Source organism: Vidua chalybeata, chromosome 10 (assembly GCF_026979565.1).
Source record: "Vidua chalybeata isolate OUT-0048 chromosome 10, bVidCha1 merged haplotype, whole genome shotgun sequence".
Taxonomy (NCBI): domain Eukaryota; kingdom Metazoa; phylum Chordata; class Aves; order Passeriformes; family Viduidae; genus Vidua; species Vidua chalybeata.
Genome location: NC_071539.1, coordinates 10500066 through 10524908, shown reverse-complemented (window position 1 = coordinate 10524908; position 24843 = coordinate 10500066). Strand labels below are relative to the sequence as shown.

General features: G+C 43.7%; 1 protein-coding gene across 7 annotated transcripts in view; it reads right to left on the bottom strand.

Annotated features, from left to right (window-relative positions):
- Positions 1-24843, bottom strand: part of LPP (LIM domain containing preferred translocation partner in lipoma) — a 322183-nt gene that overhangs the window by 166326 nt on the left and 131014 nt on the right. For 6 of the 7 annotated variants that reach the window (XM_053951296.1, XM_053951295.1, XM_053951294.1 and 3 more), the window contains one exon: positions 5600-5712. In XM_053951296.1, the coding sequence (XP_053807271.1) occupies positions 5600-5712 (113 nt within the window). The remainder of the gene's footprint in view (positions 1-5599; positions 5713-24843) is intronic. The other variant, XM_053951300.1, reaches the window with a different exon arrangement.

The window sequence follows — 24843 nt, the reverse complement described above, 5'->3', positions numbered from 1 at the left end:
CCTTTTCTCTTGTGATCCTGGATCTACTAGTCATGCTACCCACAAAAAGGGATGAAAAAGCAGCAGGGATAAAATGTGCATGCTTGCTTCCAATAATGTGAAGGTCTGCTCTATATCCCCACTCATGATTCATTTCTCATACGTATATTTATAGAGCGTAAATACATATATACACACATATAAGAAATGCATGAATTTTATCCCTCATGCATCCCAATATTCATCAACATATACAGATGTTATATTACTGATTTTTCTCACCCTAGAACCTAAATTCCCCTATTATCCAGCAAACACTTACTGACTTGTGGAGTCCCAGTGAGCATTTAAACATTCAGCGAACACACATGTTATTTGTTTAAGTCTAACTTAGAGCACAGCACATTCCTGTTTCTCAAACACACGAGGAAGGCAGGAAGGAAACAGATAAAAAGCATTCCTACAAAGCCAAGGTTTGAGTAAAAGGGTTAACATTACCAGGTAATTTATTTATACTGTTGGACACAGCTTCAATTTAGATAAAAGGCAGATGCTTATCACATGGATTTTAATAAATCAGGTTAGAAGTCAGAAATCTGCAAAAGCTAGATCTCAAATGGCAAGCAATGCACACAGACTGTGGCTTTATTTACAGAGTTTCTGGGAGTTACTGATCCCTCCTGGAGTCTGGCAGCCCCACCAGCAGTGAGAGCTGTCCTGTGGTACCAACATTCCTTGCCAGCAAGCACCTACAACCAGGCCACTAATCCCAATGATTAACAAAATCTAGCACTAGAGGGAGGCTGAACACATGTTCTGTTCTCTTTGGCCTTTTCAGCTTCTCCACACATTAAAAGGCAGGTGATTTAAAGCAAGCCCAGCACCAGCAGGCAGAGCCCAGCCACCAAACAGGAGATGAGCTATTTAACGCAGCAACCCCCACTGGCAAAATTCATGCTTTTTCCTCCCCAGCTATTTGCCAAGATGTGCACCCAAAATTCAGAAATAAATTTTAAACCCCCCCCCCCCCAAAAAAAAAAACACCAAAAACAATTCCTGTGTCCTGGCTGTTCTTTCAGCCAGTGAGTCAGAGCCCACAGAGGCACCGCCGCCACTCGCGGGGAGTGGAGTCAGACGGCGAAACACCTGGCAGCCTCTTCCCTAACAAGGATGAGGCTCTCACTTCTCGCATCTATCAACACATTCCCACCTTCTCCTAGCACTGAGGAGAAGTGAGACAGGTCTCCTCGGAACAGCCTCGCAGAGGAAGGCACACACGCCTTCAGAACGCACTTCAGCTTTTGCCTTTCCAAAACTCCTTGGCAATAGGAATTTCAGTCCTTTGGCTGATTTTCTGCATATCACAACAGGACAGCAGGACTGGTGAGTTCAGTAGGTCTGAATGTAGGAACAGTTCCCTGCCCATGTAGCCCCTCCAAACACAGACGATTATAACAAGAACTGGTATATTAAAACTCTTTATATTGCACTTCATGCAACTATTCGAAGTCTGATTTTTTCTTCACTTTAACCCCCAACCTAAAGCCATTTCTTCACATCCACATTGATATATCCCAAATTGTTCCTATGTTCAGGCACTGATGGTGTTTAGTCATTAATTTGCAGTTATTACAGTAATGAGGCTCTGAGATGTAGCAGGCAGAATTGCTCTGGGACACAGGAGATCTCAGTCTTATTTTTAACCTGCTACTGGTCAGCCTGGTGACCTAGGCAAAGCACTTTCCCTGCTCCAGCTTCCTTAACAGGAAGAGAGTGGTATTTCTTTTGTCAAGTGTTTTGTGGGCTGCCAATAAAAACCACATTGATAACAGCTGGGGGTTGCTGGGAAAGAGGTGCCATCCCAGCTCAACACAATCCTCTCCTTCCCATGCTGTGGTAGCATCTCAGATCCCAAAAGAAAATCAGACCCATCTGCAGATGCAGCATGTGCAGGTAATTAGTAGAGATATCTAAATGGACATTTCCCAAGGTGGCCCTTGGCAAGTTGGCGGCTGAGGGTCACATCTGCTTTGAGCCACCCAGATCCTGCTCCAACATGAAATGCTGGGCTGACCCTCCCCTTTAAAGAGAATGGGTAATTTCCAAGCCATAGCACCCATGACTCCTGAGACAGCACAGGACTCCATGGGGCAGGGGACAGGGACTGGATTTTCACACAGCTGTGCAGCCCTGCCTGGCAAGGAAGGAAGAAATTGCCAGAGCCATGAGTGAGGGTCCCTCTCTGTGAGCAAACAGGGTGCTTGAGAGGCAGCTGATGAGAGTTTTTCACTTTGGCTTTCCCTGGCCTGGGCAGATGCCTGTTTTGAAACTAGAAGGCAAAAACATAATAAAAATCTGCCTTTCTCCCTCCCAGATCTATCTATTTCCCTTTGACAAACAGTGATTTCATTTTTCTTCCCGTCCAATTTTTTTTTTTCTTTCTCTTTCAAACTGAGCCTAGGCCAACGTGGCAAAAGGCTCTTTGCTCATGTCCTTATTTGTCAAACACACCACCACCACGCCCTCACCACCATTCTGGGAACAAGTCCTTGCCTTCCCCCACTGCAGCCGAAGGGGAACTTCCCAACACAACTCTACCCCAGCCCAAACACACTCTTTTAAAAATAAATATTGCCTTTTCTTTCCTTTTTTTTTTAATTAAAAAAAAAAAAGGCATTCCAGTTAATAAGAAAAGAGTTTAAATTTCCTTCCCCTTTCCTCCCCACAGCCCTGCTGTGAATCTGAATATGACGGATTTAGATGGGAAAAAAGAAATTACAAGAAAATGCCAGATCTATCACAAAGGTATTTTATGATCCAGCCCTCCTCTAATTTCCATCAGAGTATAAGTCAGATACTAAAGTACCTTTTTGGATCTGATCCTAAGTGGCCAGTTCCACTGTCCAAATAGAGATCCAGAGATAAACAGGTCTATGAAAACTGGGTATTATTTTAACTGCTGCTCTTAAGCTACAGCTTAAACTGCAATAAGCTGTGCAGCTTTCAGCCCTCTGGTAACAGTAACACACAAACTGTGTTAAACATCTATCCTGCCGTCCTCATCAACTTAACACCTAGTATAAAAAGCTTTACCTGGAGCCCCGTAGCACACATACTTCATAAGCTGTCATCAGCACTGCACCCTCCAGAGAAAAATTTCTGATGCAAAACGGCTGATTTGATGGAACAGAGGAATTTCAAACTCTGAAGTAGATCTGGAGGGCTCTCACCAGGTCCAGAGGGGCCAAACCACCCAGACAGCAGCCTCAGGTCTTGGCAATGCTCAGGAACTGAGTCTGCTGCTCCAGCACTTACATTTAGCAACGGGGAAACTGAGGCATGGAAATTAAAAGGTCTGGCATTGGAGAGTAAAATCAGCCTCTTGAAGCCCAATACAACACATGTTCATGAGATCCCTGATTTCAGACAACCATGTCCTCACAGCAGAAGGAACACAGTCACCATTCATTCTGCTACTTTAGCACAAGAACGCCTATCCAGAGTTGAGAAAATTACTGTGCTTGATAAACTCTGCTGGCTCCTGACTTGAGCCCTGACTTTTGCCTGCGCCTTATCTCCTACAGAAAATGGAAGGGAAAACAGAGAGGAATAGGTGACCTCTCTGATCACAGATGAAAGTCGGGAAAGGCAGGGAGCCCTGTGTGCTGCATAAGAGTACATTTGGGATGGTGACAGGCATGACTGCTCAGGTACAACTGCTAGGCTCACCTTCCTCTGAGCAGGATACCATGCAAAGTAATCCTGCTCCAACCACGCTCTTGCTAAAACTGAACACAGCTCCAGTCCCAGTTTCCCAAAGCCAGAAAGAAAGGGTGTGACAAATAGCAATTCCATGAGCTCAGAGGGAAGAGTTGTCCTGCTGAGTGGTTCTACCAAGGGGCACATCCCCATCACAGTCTTGAGTGGCTCAGGGGCACTTTTGGAGCCATGGCAGGAGCAAGCTCCTTCCAATAAATACACAAGGCCCTCTCCCTGGGTGACCTGGGAAGGGAGAAGCCTGACCCTGAGGAATCCTGTGAGGCACCACGACCCCTTCCTGCTGCCCAGGCTCCTGTGCAGGCACCATGCAGGCAGTGCCCTGCCTTTGCCAGGAGCCTGCTGCTCCATGGCTTCCCAGGGCGCTCTGGAAGCTCCCCTGCTCCCATGGGGGACACTCTTCTCAGAGAGATAAAAGACAGAACAACACTTGTTGGGGAATTACTTCATTCCTCCAAGGCTGGGAAAAGCCATGCTCTGCACTTGGCAATGTCTCAGACTGCTGCAGTCTTTCCTGGCAAGGGAGAACACAATCCCCATTAACCCCTTCCTGCTCAAAGGCTGCTTCCAACACTGAGCCCATTGCAGGAAAGGCTGAGGCTTTGCCATAGTGTCTGAACACCTTGCCACAGGCAAGAGATCTCAGTAAGCCCACGAGGGAGTGGAACGTTTTGTTTTTCCCAAGGCACAAAGCAGACAAAATAAGTCCAGAGTTGGTGAGAGGGTCAGGAACTAAGTCAGGTCCTTTGAATCCTGTTTAATGCCTGCCTGCTGACCTACTCTCATGTTCAAACCCACCAAGGGATACAGGACTGCCACAATCTTCCAGGGCCATCAAGGGCAGCCCCATGTCTGTGGATATGTGGTTACACGACTCTCAACAGCCTTAAACCTAGACCATGCTCACTTTGCTCTCACTATTTCTGACAGAAGGCTCTTCCAGATCTTTGGAGCCCCAGTGCTTAGAAAATTTCTAAACACCAGCATGGAGGTACTTCTGGCAAGCTCAGCCTCTCCTGTTCCTGCACCAACATCCACACAGAGCTGAAATATGGGCTTATTCCCGAAGTGTATTTCAAATTTGCAGCCAGACCTATCCTCAGCCTTCCTTTTGCTCAGCTAACAAGACAAACTCTTTTGGTCACCACCTGGAAGATCAGCTCCTCACTCCTTGATCACCTTGACTGCCTTGTCCCGAAGTCTGAATGCATTTCTCCAGAATGTGCCTGAGCAAACATAAACCTGGCACTCCAGGCAAACCTGCAATACCTGCACAGAAGTGTTCCTATCTTGCAAAGGTGTTCAAGGTCTGTCCATATTCACTTTGGACATGCCACCATCACCTGATGCGTCTTAGAAGTTGCATTTTCATCAAGGTGGCCAATCTAGAAGATCCAAGCCAGCAAAAAGAGGGTGAAAAGGGTCTCAATTACATCACTGGAGCCTGGGCCAGGGCTTATTTGCTTCACTTAATTTTGGGAATATAAACAAAGCACTTTCAGGATCAGATTACTGCCCTAAAGTCTCTCCACAGTCCATGGAAGGAGATGGCCATTCCAGAAAACAATTCATTCTGGGAAGGTTCCACTCCCATCCGCCATCACAACAACATAAGGCAATTAGTCTTCTAATTCAAGCCGGATGGGAAAAATCCTTTAATAGCCCAGCAAGTTTTGAATGGAAATACTCCCTGCTTGGGAAACACAGCTTGCTAAAACTGACTTGGTTATTCCTGACCTATGATTTTTAACCAGAACTTTGCCACCTCTCTCTATTATCATTCATTCATTTCCACAATTTCTGGATCAGTTCTGCACAAATGACAAAATTCCTGTCTTCTTACCTGTACATTGTAAGTAACATCATCCAGAGGGGGTGGGGGGGGAAAGGCACCTTGTGATGATGTGATGTTCCCAAGGTCATCCACAGGAGGGGGCGGGGGAGGAAGAAATTCCCCTAGGAGAGAGAATGGGAGAATTTAAACTCAGCAGCATTTCCCCACATCATGACATGGATGATCAGGAGGAGCTCTGTAATACTTTCAGCTCTGCCCATCAGTTTTGTGGCACAGGACATAACACATTATTTGACCATTAAATGCTCAGCTTCACCCCTCAATGCTTCAGGAAATGGCTACACAGCTCAGTAACAGTGGCAGATGGCTTAGGGGTGCTCAGATTCCACAGCAAAAGGTGATGTACCACAAAGCCTGAAGGCACCAACAAGCAGCTCCACAGATCCAAGTCGCATCTCAAACCTACCACAGGCAACCACAAAACTTGCACTAATGAACACCCTGTGTCTAACCTTGCAATGGATCCCATCCAATTCACTCGTGTGATAAACTATGCCAACTCTTCTTGATCCCTATAAAGACAGTATCAGGTGCTGTCCAAAAGCAGGGATTCCCTGCTGCAGAAGACACACAAAGGGCTGGAGCCCAGAATCTAGGCCAGCCCATCTCCTGCATCCCTGTTGCTGGCAGGCAGACACACTCTTTGCATCTTCCTCTTCCTATAGGGACTTCATAGCTTCATGTAAAGAACTGCTGGGAAGACGACAGGCTCTTCTCAGTGACAAGAGTCACATGATGGGCCAGGTGCAAGCACGCATGAATCCACCTCTCTTAACTCTGGATTTTTACAAGGGGGCTGATGTACACAATTTCTAGAATACAACTTGCTCATTTTAATCTTCCAAAAGTGCTGATGGGAAGATAAAGCAGCAAATACTGGCTGTGAAGCCATCCAGCTTAGCATAGAGATGGGACGTGGGAGCAGAGAGAAGTTCTCCTTAAGGATTTCATGGGATGTGGGACCACAAAGGAGAAAGAAAACAAGGACAGAGTAGCACAGGCTGCAGGCAGCAGGACATCAAGCTCTGAAAGCACCTCCTAACGGTGGAAAAAGAGCATTTGCCATTACCACTGGATTTGTCTCCAGGGAAGGCAGCTGCCTGCAATTTGGACCACTTTGGTATGTTTTTATTTCTTCTTATGAAGACTGATGCTGCAAGTAGAGCTGTTTGCTGTTGGCTCTTGTGTGTGCAGCATCTGGGATGGAAGGTTTCAGATTAATAAAAGTGTGATATCTCACATATATAGGAACTGTTGCTTTTGGAAGGAAGTAAGAGCTCCCTACTTGACCCTCCAGATCTCCATGCAGCATCACACTGCGTTCAGGCCAGAGGCCTTCAGCACCACCCCTAAATGCCAAGGAGCAGGCTCCAAACCACTCAGGAAGGTGCTGAGCCAACCCCCTGTGACCTGCAGTCTTCTGGGCCACCTATACCCAGGTTTAAAGCCCTAGGCTCAGCCCAAACCAGGCACAGGCACCAGTTGGGCAGCACTGCCAGCACAACACTTTCATGCTCTCTGCCATGGGAAGCAGATGGGTCTGCAGCCCTTGAAAGTTTTTCTCTTCTATTTCAAATCACTCTCTGAAAGACACAAACTTCCCCTAGGACTTTCAGAGGTGTTATTTACCAGGAAAGTAATTTCTTCGTATTTTCCCCAAAATGAGCATGGATGGGACTCAAAAAACCCCTTCTGAATCCCTATGAAAGTATCATCCTAAATACAGATGCTCAAAGACAGCTCAAAAACAACAGACTGAAAACTAATTTAAGACAATCATGTTGCTCCAATACATAAAATCTCATGAAACCTACTGGCTCATGATATTATAGAGTTCAGGATTGATTTTTAAAAAAAATTATGTCCAATAATATCTGCAGCATCCTCCTCATTGCTCTATAATAAATCCAATCTTTTATTTCAAATCATGTGAAATACAATACAAAATAAAATGAAAAGTAGAGAGATTTTGAAATTAATGTCTAAGGGGTTAGTTCTAAAAATGCTGGGATATTTGAGTGCTTCTTAAACTTTTCTCCTTTGCTCTGTAAATGACGCTCCAACCAGCTAACATTATTTTGCAAACAAATTCAACTCCAGCAAACAGACTTCTCAAGATTATGCTTTACATGATGTTTCTCAGTCAGTCCTGGCTCCAATGCCAAAAACTGATCTCCCTGCACAGCACATTAGACGGACACTCTTGCTTTATTACAATCCTTCAAAACACCTAAGGAAAATCAAGGTAGAGAATGTGCTGGAGGAGGTGAGACAGGGAAAAGGGCAGGTTTTCTGCATAATCAGAAGTCTGCATCTAACAATGACCATTACAACAAACATAAACAAAATACCATTTTTACCCCTTTGGAAGACCCACTCCTCCTGAAAGAAAGAAAAAAAAAAATTGGCAAGATTTTTTAGAAAAGGAGCAAAGGACAGAAAAAGAGCTCTCTCCTAGAGTTTGGAAGAAAACACTTCTTTGCAGCAGGAGACAGCTGGCTCTACCACATCCCAGCCCAGCTCTGCTGACTCCATCCTGTGTTAGATAAGCTGCTGGCTCCTCTCCCCACAAGTGGGGGAAGGTTTTTAGACTGGGAAGCAGAGAGCAGATGCCTGATGAACTGGGGGGACCTTGCAGATGTTTGGCCTTTTCCTGGTCCTCTGTGAACAGATGGACCTTTCTCCTTCACAGCTTTAGTTATTTATTCTGCCACTGCGCCTTCCTCTTTCCCACAGACAGCCACAGGACCCAGCGCTGTTCCCACTGCACTCGCGGGAGAATGTTCCCTTGGATGCAGGAGGGAAAGCTGTCCCTGCATTATTATTATTATTGGCATTGCTGGAAGTCTCCCTCCGGCAGAGAGGGAAGCATGCAAAGACCAAAATCCATGTCCTCAGCAGCATATGACTCTAGATGATGTGGGGAAGAAACATGTCTAGGTTTGAGGGAGAAAAAGACAAAAAGAACCTGAAAGCCAGCTGACAGTCCCTTTAAGCACAGTGTCCCTACAGTGCACCTTTGGGACCTTCTCTCACCCTTGGAGCTTTGCAAGTCAGATTTCACTTACTAGAGCTGGGCAAGCCGTGGGAGGAGGCAGGAAAGTCCATGTCCAGGCAGAGCACATCACTGCCACCCACTGCTGACCACCTTCAGTGTCACAGAGCGAGGTGGGAGCCATCTGGGCAAGGGACCGTCCCTGGTCTGCACGGATGCACCAGCAGCCACAGCACAATGGGGCTCTGGGGTTACCAGTTAACCATGGGCTGGTGGAGGACACATCCCAGCCTGAGCACTCACCCTCTCCTGACTGATTTAACCAGGTTATCCCTCTGTGAATAAGGGATAAGATGGGCAAAAGGCTCACTAGTATTGATTATTGTTCAGCACCAAGACCAGCATTTTGGTTGCTTTTCACCTGACATCAACCTGAACACTTGGATGTATTTCAGGTTATGAGAGTGACTGCACTGAGTTCTGCCAACAGTGAGGTACCAAGGCACCTCCAGAAAGCAATTTGTACTGCAAGGCAGGTGAAGAGACTTGCCTTCCAATGGCAAGTCTCTCCATGGAGGTAGGAAATCACACCAAGACACAAACTGCCTTCAGCTCTTAAAATGAGAAATCTCTACCTGTTACCATATGTTTAAGAAGAGAAAATAAACAGTCCTTGTTGCACCACATACTCGTTCTCCCTTCATACAGCTGTGAAGACCATGAGTCAACCTACAAAGGGGCTGTGCAGCGAGACACACGCCCAGCTCGGTTATTTCAGAAACAGCGGCGCAACGTGCCATGAAGCCACAGCTCTGAGCTCTTCCCTCAGCACCCGTGCAGCTCCTGCGCCGCTGCAGCCACCAGGGACAGGACTGCCAGCCCGGAAATAGAAAACCTTGCCCGCGTGCTCACCCTGAGCAATAGAAAACTCGGATGCTGTCAATACAAGTGATTAGGCAGCAATGAGGTGAGCCCACCATGGTTATGTTGGGAAGCAATAGCAGAGCCATTGGCAGAAGCAATGCCTCCCAGGGCCCAGCCTGGCTTCTGGCTTCGATTGAATCTGTGCCATTGTAGATGCACTTGCACTTTTACCCCTCTCCACCACAAAATTTCCCCTTTTACATATTGCAAGGAGCTTTAAACATTTCACTATTACACTTTTAAGTACACAAATATAAAATTGTTTAGAGCCCTAACAGACACCTACATCAGCACAAACCTGTCAGGGTGAATACAAACTCACAAAATTTTTGCCACTGGCTGCCTAATGCCTTCTGGGTACAAGCTAAGAAAAACATCCTGCCTCATACAGCAAACACCATTCTCACTTACAGGCTAACCTTTAAAATTTTAAGCGCACTTAATTTTTTGCTGGCTCAAGCTCATGTCTCAAGTCTTTGTTTTCAGGAGATACATCTGCCAGCCAACAAATGATTGTAGCACAGTAACTGCCTCCCCCCCCTTGACAGACAGTTGTTTAGATGTGAAGATTTGTGGCTTTGAAACTTCTAGACTTGAAGAAGGGTTCACATGTTCAGTAAAAGAGACTCTTTGGGGAAAAACACAGAGAAACACAAAAAAGCAAAACACCATAATTTTCATGGAACAATAAGTTAATGAAACCTATTAAACAAAAAAACTGGGCTTACACTGGTCTTCCCAGATCTCTGGCTGACATCTGAGGACTATATATGTCACATGCTGATTTCAATTTTCTCCTTCCAAGCAAAAATAACCCTTTCTGATTGTCACCTTGATAATTTCTGATTCTGAAGCTGTTCAGAATCAGTTTGAATCACCTGAGAAACACAGTTCGGCCCTGACTCAGAGACCAGACTAAGGACAGTGATGGAATGAAGCCCCACTGATGTGTTTCCATTCTGATCCAGACAGACTCCATTTGGCAAAGTACTAGGCAGACAAAGGCACTGCTCAGTCAAGTATTTACCTTCTACTGCAGAAAGCCACAGCTTTTGGCATTGAAACAATTGAGATTTACACCTAACCCCTAATTCGTTGAGTGCTAGGCTAAAATCCTGTTAATGGAGGCTGCCATGAACCTGTAATCCACAGTGACCATTGCAGGAGCCTGCAGAATATCCCAGTATTACTATGTGGTCTGGGAAACTTCCTACTGCAAAGTGCCACCACAGGATTTTTATAGAAAACTTCAGCTAGATGTGACCTGGTGCCTCCTAGGTGTGAACATACATCTTACTAAGTTTCCCAAAGAGAACGTTTTCCTGTAGCATCTCTACTTAACACACATCACTAGGCAAGGACAACACATAATTAAAATAATGTTTTGGCCCCAACCATGTTGTGAGGAGTCACTGACACCATGTCAGTGCAGGGGAAACTGTTGCATGATGACACACCAGCTCCACAATCCACCTAAATATACCACATTGGTCTGTGATTCCTAATATAAAGCAGCTCCAACAACCCAAAGCACTGTTTAAATTACCACTCTTACCAATCACTAATCCTACCATTTGAACTACTTGTGCTAATCAGCTACTGTATTAATAACCATGAGGAAGAAAAAAAAAACCCACACTGGCTAATTTCATCCTCAGCATTTAAAAAAGGAATACTGAGCCTGTCAGGTAGTTGCACTGAAAATTTACTTCACCACCTGCTAGCTGAAATATTGCTTTTATGGATTTACATTGTATTAAAAGGTCACTGGCTGTTTAAGTCTTAAACAGTTTTAATCATTCTAAAAGTCTCTTAACAGTAAGAAAAGGAAGCTCAGAACAAACAGCAGCAGGGATTCTAATTAAAAGGGCCAATTCATCTAATTTTATTTGGGGTTAATTATTCAGGATTCACTCTCTGATGTGTAAGGAATAGCAATTAGTAATTTTAGTGATTTGAGGAACATTGGAGGTGTAATCAGTTAAAATGAGTGAGTGTTTACAACACAAGATGTTGAATTAGTTTCTCCCAGCTGGAGAGCGGGAACATTAGTCCCCTACAGTTCAGGACTATGCATCGCAGTCCTGCTTCAAATATTCTCCTTAAATTAAAAAAAAATTAAAAAACCAAACCCACCACATGCCAACAATCATCTGGTAATTTTGTTTACTACATGGAAAGTCAATAGGAAATGTGTACCATGGCAGCTTACTCATCCTCACCTCCACCTTCCCCCTGCCATAGAACTATTTCAACCCCTGGGATTCACTGGAAACAATTCCCAGCAATTTTCCTATCTGCACAACTCCAGTTCAGATTACCAGCCTCTTGCCATACTGCCTTTCACCACAGCTGGCTGAGATAATGGAAGAAGCAGCCTGTGAAACTTTGAAATGGTAATTAACCTCAGTGGTTAAATATACAGAGGAAAAATGACCGTGCGATTAACTTAAAACCTCTAGGTACAATTCCTCCTGCAAATGCAAATCCAAAATAGCTCTGCTGGAATCGCTCTGGACTTCTTCCAGAGTTACTAGAGCCAGAATAAGGTACTAAAGCTTTCAGGAGAAGCAGATGAAACTCTGGTGGAGACAGAGGAGCCACCTGGGACAGTGCCAGTGGGAAGATCCAGCGCTGGCTGCTTTGACATCTGGGTCTGAGCTGAGGCAGCAGTTCAAAAGCCATTTTTTACTCCCTCTCAAGAGGGTTTTACCACCATTCAGGCATAGCCAGTGGGACTGGACCCCTGGCAAGTTTGTGCCCACAAGTTTGTGACTGTTAAAGGGAGCAGCACTGGCACACTATGTCATGCTCACTGCAAGTGATGCAGCTTTTAATGAGCAACTTCATTAAGTACAAACAGATGCTGCCTTTAGTGTCACACAGAGCTTTCACTCCAGCTCTGGTCACCAATGCAGGAAATCCCCTCCACTCAGAACTCACTGACCTCCCTCTCAAAACACCCCAAAGGCAGTAATTAGCACGAGGGTAGGAGATAAGGATTCAGTTCCCCAAATTATGCAAAATCTCAGCTGCCTCACCACAGTGGATGCCCCTCATTGTGAAAACAATGGGGTTTTTTGATGAGATTCCATTTCTGTTCAGCTGGTGGCTGTAGACACCAAGTGCTATCCTTCCTAGTAAATCCCAGCCAATGCTCCTGCAGCCCCAGTGGTGGAGGGAGGAGCAGGCAGGTACAACCCCGTGCTGGATTGTCCTCCCACACGCACATCAGCAGAGCTTCCTACACATCAGGCTTACAACACAAAGCACAAAGCCATCGACAGAAGGCTGCATTTTAATCTTAAGCTTATTTTTCCATATAACTGTGGGGCAGAGCACTCCATCTAATGCCCCATCTCTGCCATAGATGTGACTCATGGAAAACACAACAGTCCTTTACTAAAGCTTAGCAAAAGACTGAAGTTGAATTGATGCAAGAAATGGTCCATGGAACCTTAAAACTTCAATAAAATAAGGCAGAAGAAGAACCGTAAGATTTAACAAAAAAGCTCTAAGCACTTTTCCCTGTCATAGACTTCCTTTAGGACATTGGGGATGTCATTTAACCCCACTGTGTCTCTGTCCACCAGCATGAAAAGCTTTCCTTTGCCTTCTCTGATTGTTTATTTGTAGAAGTGAGCATGATTTCATCTTACTTGTGAAGCAACTCGTACAATGAGATCTCACTTTCAGCTGCAGCTGCTCATATCCAATAATGGGGACAAAAGTAGTTCTGAATGATTTTTTTTTTTTTAATGACAGAAAATAGAGGAGATATTTCCATGTAAACAAGTGAAAATCAGGGCATCAAAGACAGAAGAGAAAACCCTCTCCCGGAGAGGAAATGGGCTGCATTCCCATGTATCATCCTTCTCCTCTGAGAGTGAAGGGTCCATCAAACAACTCAACAAAGGAAACCTCACCCAGAACAAACTGGAACAGGTTATCTATTTGTTTATTAGATTATGGTGTTGAACTCATTTGTTCATTGCTAAGAGCTTCTGACAAGAGCTGACATATGCATTAATTTATTAGAGGGCTGTTGCGAAGGAGTTGAAAAAAATGAGCTATGCCACTGGATTAGGACCTCATTTTCCCCGGCTGTTGCTGCAAAGCACAGTGAAAGTGAGTCTGTTTACTTGGTAAGCCTTCTCCCCTGAGGCAGCAAACAGGGAAGATGGGGACCATGTCCTTAAGACACAACCTATCTTATCTTCAACCAAACCCTCTCTGTCTCTAGTGATGAAATACAAAACACTGCACAGATCACAAAAAAAAAAAAAACATCTCTCGGAGCTCTTCATTGCCAAGGGACTTCCTCAAGTTTTGGAAGCTGAATCCAACAGTTTTAAGCAATACTGGATTTATCTTTGCCTATGTCTGTTTTTGTATTGTTTTCCCATTTTGGCGGCAAGTTGCAATCTGAGCAGACAGAGGAAACCCATGTGCTGCTGCCTTGGCTTGAGCCTCAGAGTCAGCAGTGGTCTGTGCTGCAGAACATCTGGAAGGACTGGATCCATTCTCCTTACCCAGCATGTAAAGGAGAGGGACAACAAAACCCACTGCATTAAGCAGGAGGAGGTCAACCTCCCTTCAAGATGTTCTCTTCACTGAGTCTTCTGCTCCTGGTTTGAGAGACTGGAGCAAAGCCACCAAGCGGGAAAGGCAAGTGCAGTGCTCAGATGAGCTGATCAAACAAATCCCCATGGACTAGTTTTCAAACTGGGTCACTCACCCTCTGGGTCCTTCCATCCTCTTTGCTACCCCTCCCTATGTCACACTTACAAACATTCAGACTTGGAAGATGAAAGCAAAATGTGTCTTCATCAAATCTATCTCAGTTCACTGTTTACACCAATACAAACAGCACTGGCTTTCTTCCTTCCACTGCAGTTAGTCAGTGCTACTTGGGAGCAGAAAAGCATCTAGATTTTCTTTGTGCTATAAAATTAATTGCCTTCTAATTCACTGGTGTAACATTGAATAGTAAATTACATCTTTAATCCCTGAAGATAATTTAAGATAAAATTAAATGTTAGATACATAGAATTCACCTCTATCATATTTTTTCAAAATAAATAGCAATGCTCCATATCCAAATTTCAGTGATGGGCTTGGCAGTGTTAGGTTAATGGCTGGACTTGATGATTTTGATGATCTTTTCCAACCTAAGCAGTTCTATGATTCTAGCTCCACATATAAATGTATATAAATATAAATATTTATATGGAGTAGTGGTGGTTTGGTTCCTTTTGCTGATACCTACTAGAAATGTCCCGTGCAATCTGGCTAGAATATGGAGCAAAATTTGATTAAAATCAAAAGAAAAAAAAGAAGGAGGGTTGTATCTTTCCCTGGGTAGGAGGTGCTACCAGGAGGTGCTTTATATCCTTCCTACTGTACTTCTTGATAATAGAGAAAGTAGAGGAGAAAACAAATGATGCAGACTTTCTCTTCTTTGAGATGAATTGCACATTAAAACATTGATTCAATTGCTTTCTGTACCAAAGACCATTTTCCAACACCCTAAAGTTACTATAACCACTTATACTTGCCGCATTGTGACAATAAATGCTTTAAAATTTACACTTTTACATAATTCAACAAAGTAACTGGTTAGGAAAAAAACATGCTAAACTGACCTTTTAGACAAGTAACTACACGTATTCTTCCATATTCCACAAAATCTCCTACCAAGAACCACCCCATTTTTCTATCTAGTCAGAGCCCAGAGCACTGTGGTGGGGAAAACAAGAAGAGACTGAGCATTTCCCATCAGGAGCACCTTAAAATGAGCAAGGAGGTGAATAACAGAGGTACAAAAAGGACTTCCCTATGATGAGAATCATATTCCCATTCAGGACACTGATGATAATAGAATTCACTCCCTAGAGTGACCCAGGCAGACTGCCTATCCTCAGAATACAAGCAGGGATAAACAGTGGCAGCACGGAACCTGTGCTGGTTTTGGGGGAACGTGGCTCCCATCCTGCATTCCCAGCAGGAATGGCCATGACACTGTAGTTACCCAAGCACACATTTTAACCTTCTAACCATTCTGAGAGAGCATTCAATAAACCCAGCAGTTTTACTGTAACTCTGCTCAGCATATGGTGCCTCCCTTCCAGAAAAAATTATTAGGGTCTGGCATCAGCCCAGAGCAACTGAGAGGGTGCCCTTGCCGTGAAACACACCACACCAAAAGCAGGGTCAACTATTTGCTCTAGAGAAACCTGGGTGAGATCGCTCCCAGACTGAATTAAAAGTTTTCTATTTAACCGACAGAAAACAAATTACTGAAATATTTGTGGATATTGTTAAAAGGAATAATGCGGAAGAAAATTAAAATCCTCTGCTAAGATTGTGGTTTTGTCTGAAAAGCCAGAGATTTTATTCTTAAAATAAAATGTTGTGGAAAAAAATGGTAACAAATTGTAGTAACATATTGCTACAGTTTCTAGGCTGGTCTTTGGAAACCTTCAGTCTGAGGTTTGGTTTTCCCTCAGAACTGCTACTGGGATAATTTTAGTTAAACAAAAAATTAAATTAGGCTAGGTGGGGAACCTCTCTCGATTTTCTTTTGTTCTGATTTCTTTTCCAGCTTTGCTACGGGAGAGTGCAAATCTTTTCAGATTAATGATTGATCATCATTCTAAATCCTCACTCCAATATTAATAACCTCTCAGAAAACAATTAAAATGGATATATTGTTTGAGTGTGTGCTCAGGGAGGATGAGAAGAGGATAAATCTTCTCTGATGACAAAAGCCTCTGGCACACTTGGAGGGCTGCTGATGCCAGTGGTGATGGACAGTGATTATCCACTGTCACATACACATCTCCTTGTGCTTCCACAAGCATGTGCTTGGAGCAGTGAAGGGCAAAGAGAGAGTGCTGAACAGCACAGGAGAAGAGGGGATGGTCCATCTCACCACCTAACAAGAACTCCTTGATCAGTGAGCTGGAAAGAGTAGGCCTTTTCCTCCATCAGACAGAAGATGATGCAGGAAGAATGACTTCCAAGTTGACATTATCAGCAAGTACAAACAGCCAGAGAGACACCAGGAAGGTTCATTGCTTGGAAATTATTTTAATGCACAGAAATGCCCAGTGTGCTGAGGCTTTATGATGAATCCTATGAAGCCTACATCATTCAGAGCTGCTTATCAGCCCTGAGAATTTTCTAGCCAACGTCTCTACCTTCTTCATGAATCACAGCAAAGAAAGAAGCATCTCCCCCATGACCTAACCAGTGCCCTGATGCTGTGGGCTACAATTACTCCTTTTGCCCTTTTCCAGTCCCAAGTGAAGCAATAGGAAGGTCATGGTGCTGCTTGCCAATGTGGTGTTTTTACAGTGTAACAAGGGGAAAGCACATTCCCTGCCATGGCAAGGGTGAACACAGAGATATTTAAGGGTGCAGAGTTTTCTTAGAGGATGGTCAGAGGGCTGGCATATCTTCCTATGAAGACAGGCTCAGTTGTTCAGCCTGGAGAAGAGAAGGCTCCACGGGGAGCCAAGAACACCTTAGTCTCTAAAGGGGGACTACAGGAAGGCTGGGGAGGGACTTTTCACAAGGGCATGTAGTGGTAGTACAAGAGGGAATGGCTTTAACCTGAAAGAGAGGATATATGGAAGAAATTCTTTACTGTGAGGGGAGTGAGGCACTGCCACAACTTGCCCAGAGAGGCTGTAGACTTCCCATCCCTGGAAGTGTTCTAGGCCAGGTTGGATGGAGCTTTGAGCAGCCTGGGATAGTGGAAGGTGTCCCTGCCTATGGCAGAGGATGTGGAATGAGATGATCTTTAAGGTCCCTTCCAATCCAAACCGTTTTATGATTCTGTGATGTGATTCTATGACCATCTTCAGCATAGAGAGACAAAATTGAGTCATGGCCTGAGTGTTCTCTGACAGAAGAGAAGAAACACCCTCCTTTAGTGTTTACATGAAACCCAAGAGAAGCAGGTTTTGAAAACTCACACTGCAATTTTGTAATGCATGACTTGCTGCACGCAGTCATCCAAGGTGACTGCTTTATGCAAAAGCAAAACTCATTCCTAGAGGATTTAAACAATGACAGTCAGATTTCCCTGATGAAAGACACTCAAGTGAGTAACAATTTCACTTAAAGAGGAAACACAATATTTTAGGGCACCTGGGCTGTCAAGAAAACAAGAAGCAATTGAGAATGCATTTGCGAATGTTCTGAAATTGGCCACTATTTATATTTCTACACAAAGGACAAATTTTAGATTTCAAAATACAGGCATGACCTAGCTTTAAAATCCCGTAACACATCTGGATAAAACCTAAATGTGGATGTTGATGATCTTTTAAAGAATAGGACACTCTACTTTCACAAGTCTATGAGATTTACTCCATATCCTTATCAGGTGATACATATCACATCATGTCATGGTGATCAGCATCTTGATTGATTAAAATCTTTAATTCCACTGGATTTAGACGGCTAGCTTGAGACACACTCATACAAAAGACCAAGGTTGGAGCTCATCACAAGCACAGAACAGGACACTGTGGCTGCAGCATTGATATCTGCTCCCCTCATTCTTCAAAATACTGCAGCTAAAATCATCTAGCCAAGAGAGGTAAACAAAGGTGTGTGTCAGGTCAGCCAGCAAAACCTTTCAGGGTTCCACAGTCATCATGAGAAAGCAAATAAAAACTACTTTGGCTCTCGTTTACTATATATTTAGCATTTGCAAGAGAAAAATCAGATGACTGCTTAAAACTTGAGATGATGCACACCATATTCAAGCTACTCCTGAGCTTGAAATGCTTAATGTTTTATGTGGTTTGGAAATGATTTAAATTCCCTAATGAATTTTTCATGCCCATACACAATTTAGCCTTTATCAAAAAAAATCCCCTTCAATTATGTACTCTGCAGAAATTCTTTGGAAGTATTCTAGACACCTTTTTTCCCTTTTTTTTTGTTTACTGTTTTCAGTTTGGTATGGTCTGTATAAAATACCCTCACTTGGCTATGCCTGCTGAAGTTATCTGCACTTCACCTTTCGTGCTACTCACAGAAAATCTCTCCATGACTTTATCTTAACTGTGGGGAATGGGAAGACAAAGGAGCACTGGGGTGAGGCTAAAAAGCTGCAAACCTTTGGATGGACCCAGCTCTTTGCTGTGATGCACCATGGGGAGCTCTCTGTGGAGAGGGGCACCCTCTGGGCAGCAGAGCTGGCAGCAGGCACGTCATTCCCAGTGCAGGAGAAACAGGCCTAATTAGAGCACTGCCATGTGCCAGCTATTCTTGGAGGCAGAACAGCCCCTCAGGAGCTGTTGCAGGAGAGCAAAGCGAGGACAGCCCTCGGACCACTCCAGCCCACGTCAGAGGCATCCCCAGGAACACAAAGCCATCCTCCCCTGCCCTGCAGGCCAGGCTAAAGATACCAAACTGCTGCTGCTCTGCTCTCTGAACACCTTTGTTATGCTCAGCACACATCCCCAAATGTTCCGGGAATATTAACATAAGCCACCCACAGATATTATTTTAAAGAAGTGATTCCCAAAGTCCTCCTATTTTTGGAGAAGCATCTTAGAAAAGCTTCCCTAATATACTGGAACAGGCCCCATATTATCTCTTCATGAAAGGAATCCAAGTGCTATGCTTCTAAATTCACTGGTAAGCAGTTCAGATTTCCTTTTATATTGTAAGATTTCCTTCCCATAAGACGCAAGATATATTGCCCCAAGGGAAAAACAGCTTTATGAAGAGGAAGCTACGTGTGCCAGAATTGTTCTCTTCCATTATCCATAACATCCTTTCTCCCTCCCATTGTTTTAATAAAGTTGGTCACCAGAAGAACCTGCAGCAAAAATGCCAATACCCTCAGAAAGTATCTACCTGCCAAAAGCCCCAAAGCACATCTGCTGTCATGCAGCCTCCTTGATGCTCAGAAAACCTGGCATCAGAAAACCTGTTTTCTATGCATGCCACATACACAGTGCTGATAGAAATGTGACTTTGCTAACAAATTTACTTTTGGCTGTTCCCACCAGATAAACATTTGAGGAATGGATGGCTCACCAGTAATCTCCCACCTACATATATTTTTGTAGCATTTCATTGAAGAGAAGGATGAAAAGGAAAAAACCCAACCAACCAAAAAAAACCCCAAAAAATAACCAGAGAGAGAGAGGAAACATATTCAATGGCAATCAGCATTACAGAGAAGAAAAAAAAATTAAATCTGCTATCTGATGTTCCTACATGTAATCCAGAGAAACATTCCCCCTCCTGCATGCACGTGCTTGCATGCAGCAGGGGCTCAGTTACACTCTTAAGTTCAAGTGCATTCTTAAATGTTATGTCCCACAGGCCTTCACAAAGCATGGATCAAATCAGGCATTTGGTGGAATGCCTTGCTAAGCAAAAGGATTGGTTTAGGAAGTTTCCCCAAAGATTCTGCTGAAATGAGGCTAAATGGTTGCAGTGGTAGCTCTCGGGAGATCCCCAATTCTTCCCTGAAGCATTCATTTTGCTAGGATTTCCTTCTTGTACATTCAGCTTTGGGGAATCACTATGGGAAACTGGGAACAGGAACTCTCAGTGTTAGAAATTACAGTATTGCCCAGGGTAGCTAAAGTAACCACAAATCCCTCCCCACTGATTCAGATCCCACCAGAGCCACTGACATCTCTTCAATTTCCATTAAAAATCTCCTCTAGAGGGTATAATCTCCCCAAATTTAAGCAGAGGGAAATCCAGGGTTCCTTCAAATCAGAATCCACTTTATTTGGGACAAAAGGAATCTGCTCTCAGGAGAACTGGAGTTGCTAAAAATAAGCAGATATTCCCAGTGTTTCCGCACTCCTCTCCCTGAAGTGAAATGATCAAGAGGATTAATTTTAGAGTATGTACAGTTTTTATGTGAAAAAAACCAAGCTGCATCTTAGCTTTTAAGCAAAGACCAGATGGAAAGTCTATCATTAGAAATGCCAAAGGGAGAATACGCTCAAAGTTCGCTTCAGGATGGAAAGGTCATTTCTAGTCATCCTTGTTTTAAATGTTCTCAGAAGCACTCAAGCTTTTTGTAATAAGATGGCTTTCTTTTAGTTTATCAACCTGATTTCCTTCAAAATAAAATATAAAAAGATCTCCAAAATAAAATTGCCAAACAAGACAGAAACTTGAAAGACAGGCGCCAGCTCTTTTTTTCCTCTCCAGAGCAAAAGAGTCATTAAATTTTTAATGAATTATTGTTTAGTTGACAAGAAATGCCACAAAAATGACCTGCTGATTCCACCCAGGGGTGTTTACTTAGAGCTTCACAGGGAGATTTATGACGTGACAGGCAACAGACAATGGAGTCTGAGAGGCAATGCTTCGTTCATCAGGTACCAATGTCGATGAAGAACATGTCAAGATGATGAGAAATGGATCAGGTTTCTCCACTATGTTAAAAGCAACAGCCCAAGCCCCCAGGGAGGGCTTTGTGCAGCTGCCCCATACAAATCCACCAGGCCACCTGCACTGAAAGCATCATGCTCCTGATCCTAAGATCTGAGCAGTTCAGTAAGAACCCCCTTTGGGCTTAAGACGCCTTCTTAACATTACTAGCACATACAGGGTGACTCAAAAGTGACAAAATTGTGATCAGTGACATTCACTGGAGTCAACAGGGTGACCTGAAGATAATACAGTGCTTCCAGCTTTACTCCACTTGCTAACTCATATGAGAGCTACACACACACAGCTCCCACTGAGACTCCAGCAGTCCCTGATCTCCACATGCCAGCCAAGCGTGAAACAAATCCCGTGCCCATGAAGATCAGCCCACAGCTGAAGTACAAGATGTGAATAAGCCCCCTGGGACACAGCTTCCAAACCTTAACAGGAAAATATTTAATCAAAGACAGAAAACTCCATTCTCCTGTTTTCCAACAAATATTTTAAAAGTACATCGATATGGTGATATAAAACTGACATTTTCACAGTAAACACATTTGTGTCCCAGTGCAGATTATTCCCAATAAAAACTGGAGCTACTGGCTAAAGCTAAAAGTGTTTTATTTCCTTGCAGGCTGTGCCTTTTCTCAGCTCTAGTGGGCCACCCCCGACAAGAAGTACCTGGCTTTAGGTCTTCCCCTATACAAATCCTCTCAGAGGAGCCACCGCTGACCTAACCAAGCAGCAACTGGGCTGTGCAAGTGTCAGAGGGAAATGTGCCCAGCAGTACCACTGAATGAGGGACAACCAGACAAAACCAAGATTCCATTCCCAAACAGCGTGCTAAAGCATTGGGAGTAGCAAACAAATGCTTTGTTGTTTCTTGGCCACTTGCAAATGGTGATTATTCCATACAAAACAATTAACAAACAAGGACAGAATCCTCCAAGCTCTCTTTAGAAAACTTCTTTTCAAAACACACCCTCATTTTAATTATTTACCGTTTGTAACAGAGAAGGAAAACAAGGAGGTAAGATATCTGACACGATCAAACCTTCCCTAGTTCCCACAAATAGACATTCACTGCCTTCCAATAGTCTTGACTAATCATTTTAATAAGCAGTGAAAAGATTTTGCAATTAAATGCTTAGAGAAATAAGATGAATCTTCCTGCTCCTTCTCATGCCTCATGAGTTTTCCAGCTCCTCTCATAAAGAGCTTTCATTACTCTGGGCATGATGGAGCCAGAACTGCTGCATGAGAAAGCTCTGATTTCAGTTTTATCTCAGTCACTGTCCAAATGCCCAGAAACTTCTTCACAGCTCTTGGACCACAGGGGAAAAATAAGCCAAAAAAAAAAAAAAAAAAAAAAAAGCTAAAAAAGGGGGAGTTTCAGTCCTAAGATCAGAGCCACATTTGCTACACAGGTTTTTCAGAAACAAACCCTCTGGGCTTAGTGTAAACTAAGCATATTTGGTCAAGTAGCAGTAGATCAAATAGATGGGGAGCCTCACAATGCCCTTCCTGCAGCCCCACATTTGTGGTGACAACTGCACTTTGCTCTGATGAAAAGTGACCTTTAGGCCCTGACATTTAGGTCCAGATTCTCCTACTTGTGTCACCTCCGCCTCCAGTTTCACAGGTCGAATTCACAGCACTTCAAATAGTTGGCAACATTCATCAAACATGAGCCCATGTCTTGCCCAACAGAGTCTTAAAATGGAATATTCCCACTCCACAGTCCCATGCCATGCTGGATGGTCAACTTACACGAGGTACTGGATGTGCCATATCTCTTCGGAAAATCAACATACCAAGCGAAAGCTCATCTCCCAAAATAGTCACCCTGCTACTTTATTTTTCTTTTATTTGTTTCCCTACTGCAGTTACAAAACACATTCTCACTGAGGCAAAAGGGATCAAAGCCAGAGCGCTTTTGGATGCAAAGAGACAGTGCTAACTGTGCACCAGAAACAGGAATATTATATGGTTTTCCCATATGAGAAAACATAAAAAGGCAAACGGACCCTCCATTAGCTTGTCTCCATGATATCTCAGGAAAACACAATATACTCAAAATGGAATCATGGTGATTGGGAGATTTCTTGTTTAAAAAGTCCAACTCTGTTTACAGGAAGTATCTCAGCTGTGGTCACGCATCACATCCTTTGTGTTGGATTAGCTGCTAAATTTAAAGTATTTTCTTCTTCTATCCAATAAGTATGATTTACTGGCATGGAGAAATGTTTTAATTATCATAAGTTTTCAGGTTCAGCCCAACCAATCCTTCCTGCAGCTAAGTCTGAAAGACTCTTGATCCTAATAAGGGATGTATGAACAAAACCTAGAGATCTGGCAGCCAGAGATGCACCAGCCCAACCCCCTCCTGCTGCCACAAGGTCATCTCTCCCTCTTGAGGAGCTATTGTCCCATTTTTACACACAGGCTGAGCAACAGATGCACCAAGAGAAGTCGGTCAAGTGTTCTCCTGTTACGAACCCAACTGATTTTCCAGCTGTAGAAAAGGGTTACAGTGCCAGACTCTGCAGGATCACTGTGGGCATGGATGGGTTAATAAGAAGAGATCAATTGTGAATTTAATTCAAATCTAAGGCATTGAATGGACTAAGCAGAAGATAAGGAAGATACTGCAGTGCTTCATGCATTATCTGGTACAACTGCGTGGTATCCTGTCCATGCTGATACCAGAGGAGATACAGCCCAGCTGTGATTTTACCCAACTCACACTTCCCTCATGCATTGCCTCTTGTCTTTATAGATTGATTTTTACGTAAGGCCTCTGTGTCAGACCTGAGCTCCTAGTGTAATTTTCCCCCTATGCCTGCAGAATTAATTCAGTAGGCCAGGTTCTATTTCTCCTTGGGCACCATACAAAGAATTACAAATGGCTCTTATTTGTGCCCAGCTGGTACAAAAGTGATGTCAAAAGTGTAATGGGAAGGAAGAAAGGACCCAATTACAAAAGCAGGGTCTGTGAGATAATCTTGGTCCCAGGACAGTGAGATATGGCAATTAGAAGCACTTCATCTATCTGTCAGTTGGGGTCATTCAATGAGCTTGTTATCCAGAGAAAAGGTGGCACCTCAAAATACCAATTACAACTTTCCAGACTCAAACTGTGCTTCAGCCTCTTCTGTCCCCTGTGCCATCATCTCTAACATGACAGGAAGGTCAGAATGAGCAACAGGAATTCAGTTTTCAAGAAGCCCAAATGTACTGCAGATTAAGAACCAATTAGCAATTTTGAAGAAGTTGTGTGCTCTGGCTGGGGGGCTGCCAGGCTGTGCTGAGGAAGTGCCTGGTGTTGACTTCCCAAACTGAGTCACTTCTGCAAGCCATGGGGTGGTATTTATAAAGTTGGGGAAAAAATTCCAGGAAATTTTTACTCACTTACTGGTACTCACAAAAATAGCAAGGGAATTCTTAAATTACTAAACTTTTAAGGAAAAAAGTATTTCTTCTTTCTGACAAGACAGCAAATCAGGAGTCTCTATGATTTTCTTGGAAGAAGTCACAATCAATAGTGTTCCTTATCTCACTTTTCTTTGACAGTAGTAGATATTGCTTCTAAGATATCCTGTGCAGCTGCAAGGTTGTGGTTTTTCTCCTCTCTTCTACAGATTATTTCCAGGATAAGACATTGAAGTCAGCTTTGTCTCCAAGGCTCCTTAACAAGACTTGAATGAACCCAGGTACCAACAACAACTCAACCACAGCAGTCCAGATCAGCCCAAACCTTTTACCCAACTGTCCAGGATCCTGATCTGGGGGAATGGCTGCACCCTTCAGTAAACCACATGAATCTGCAAGTAGATCTGCTACTGATAGTCAAACTATCATCTGCAGAAGTGAGCTGGTCCCCCTG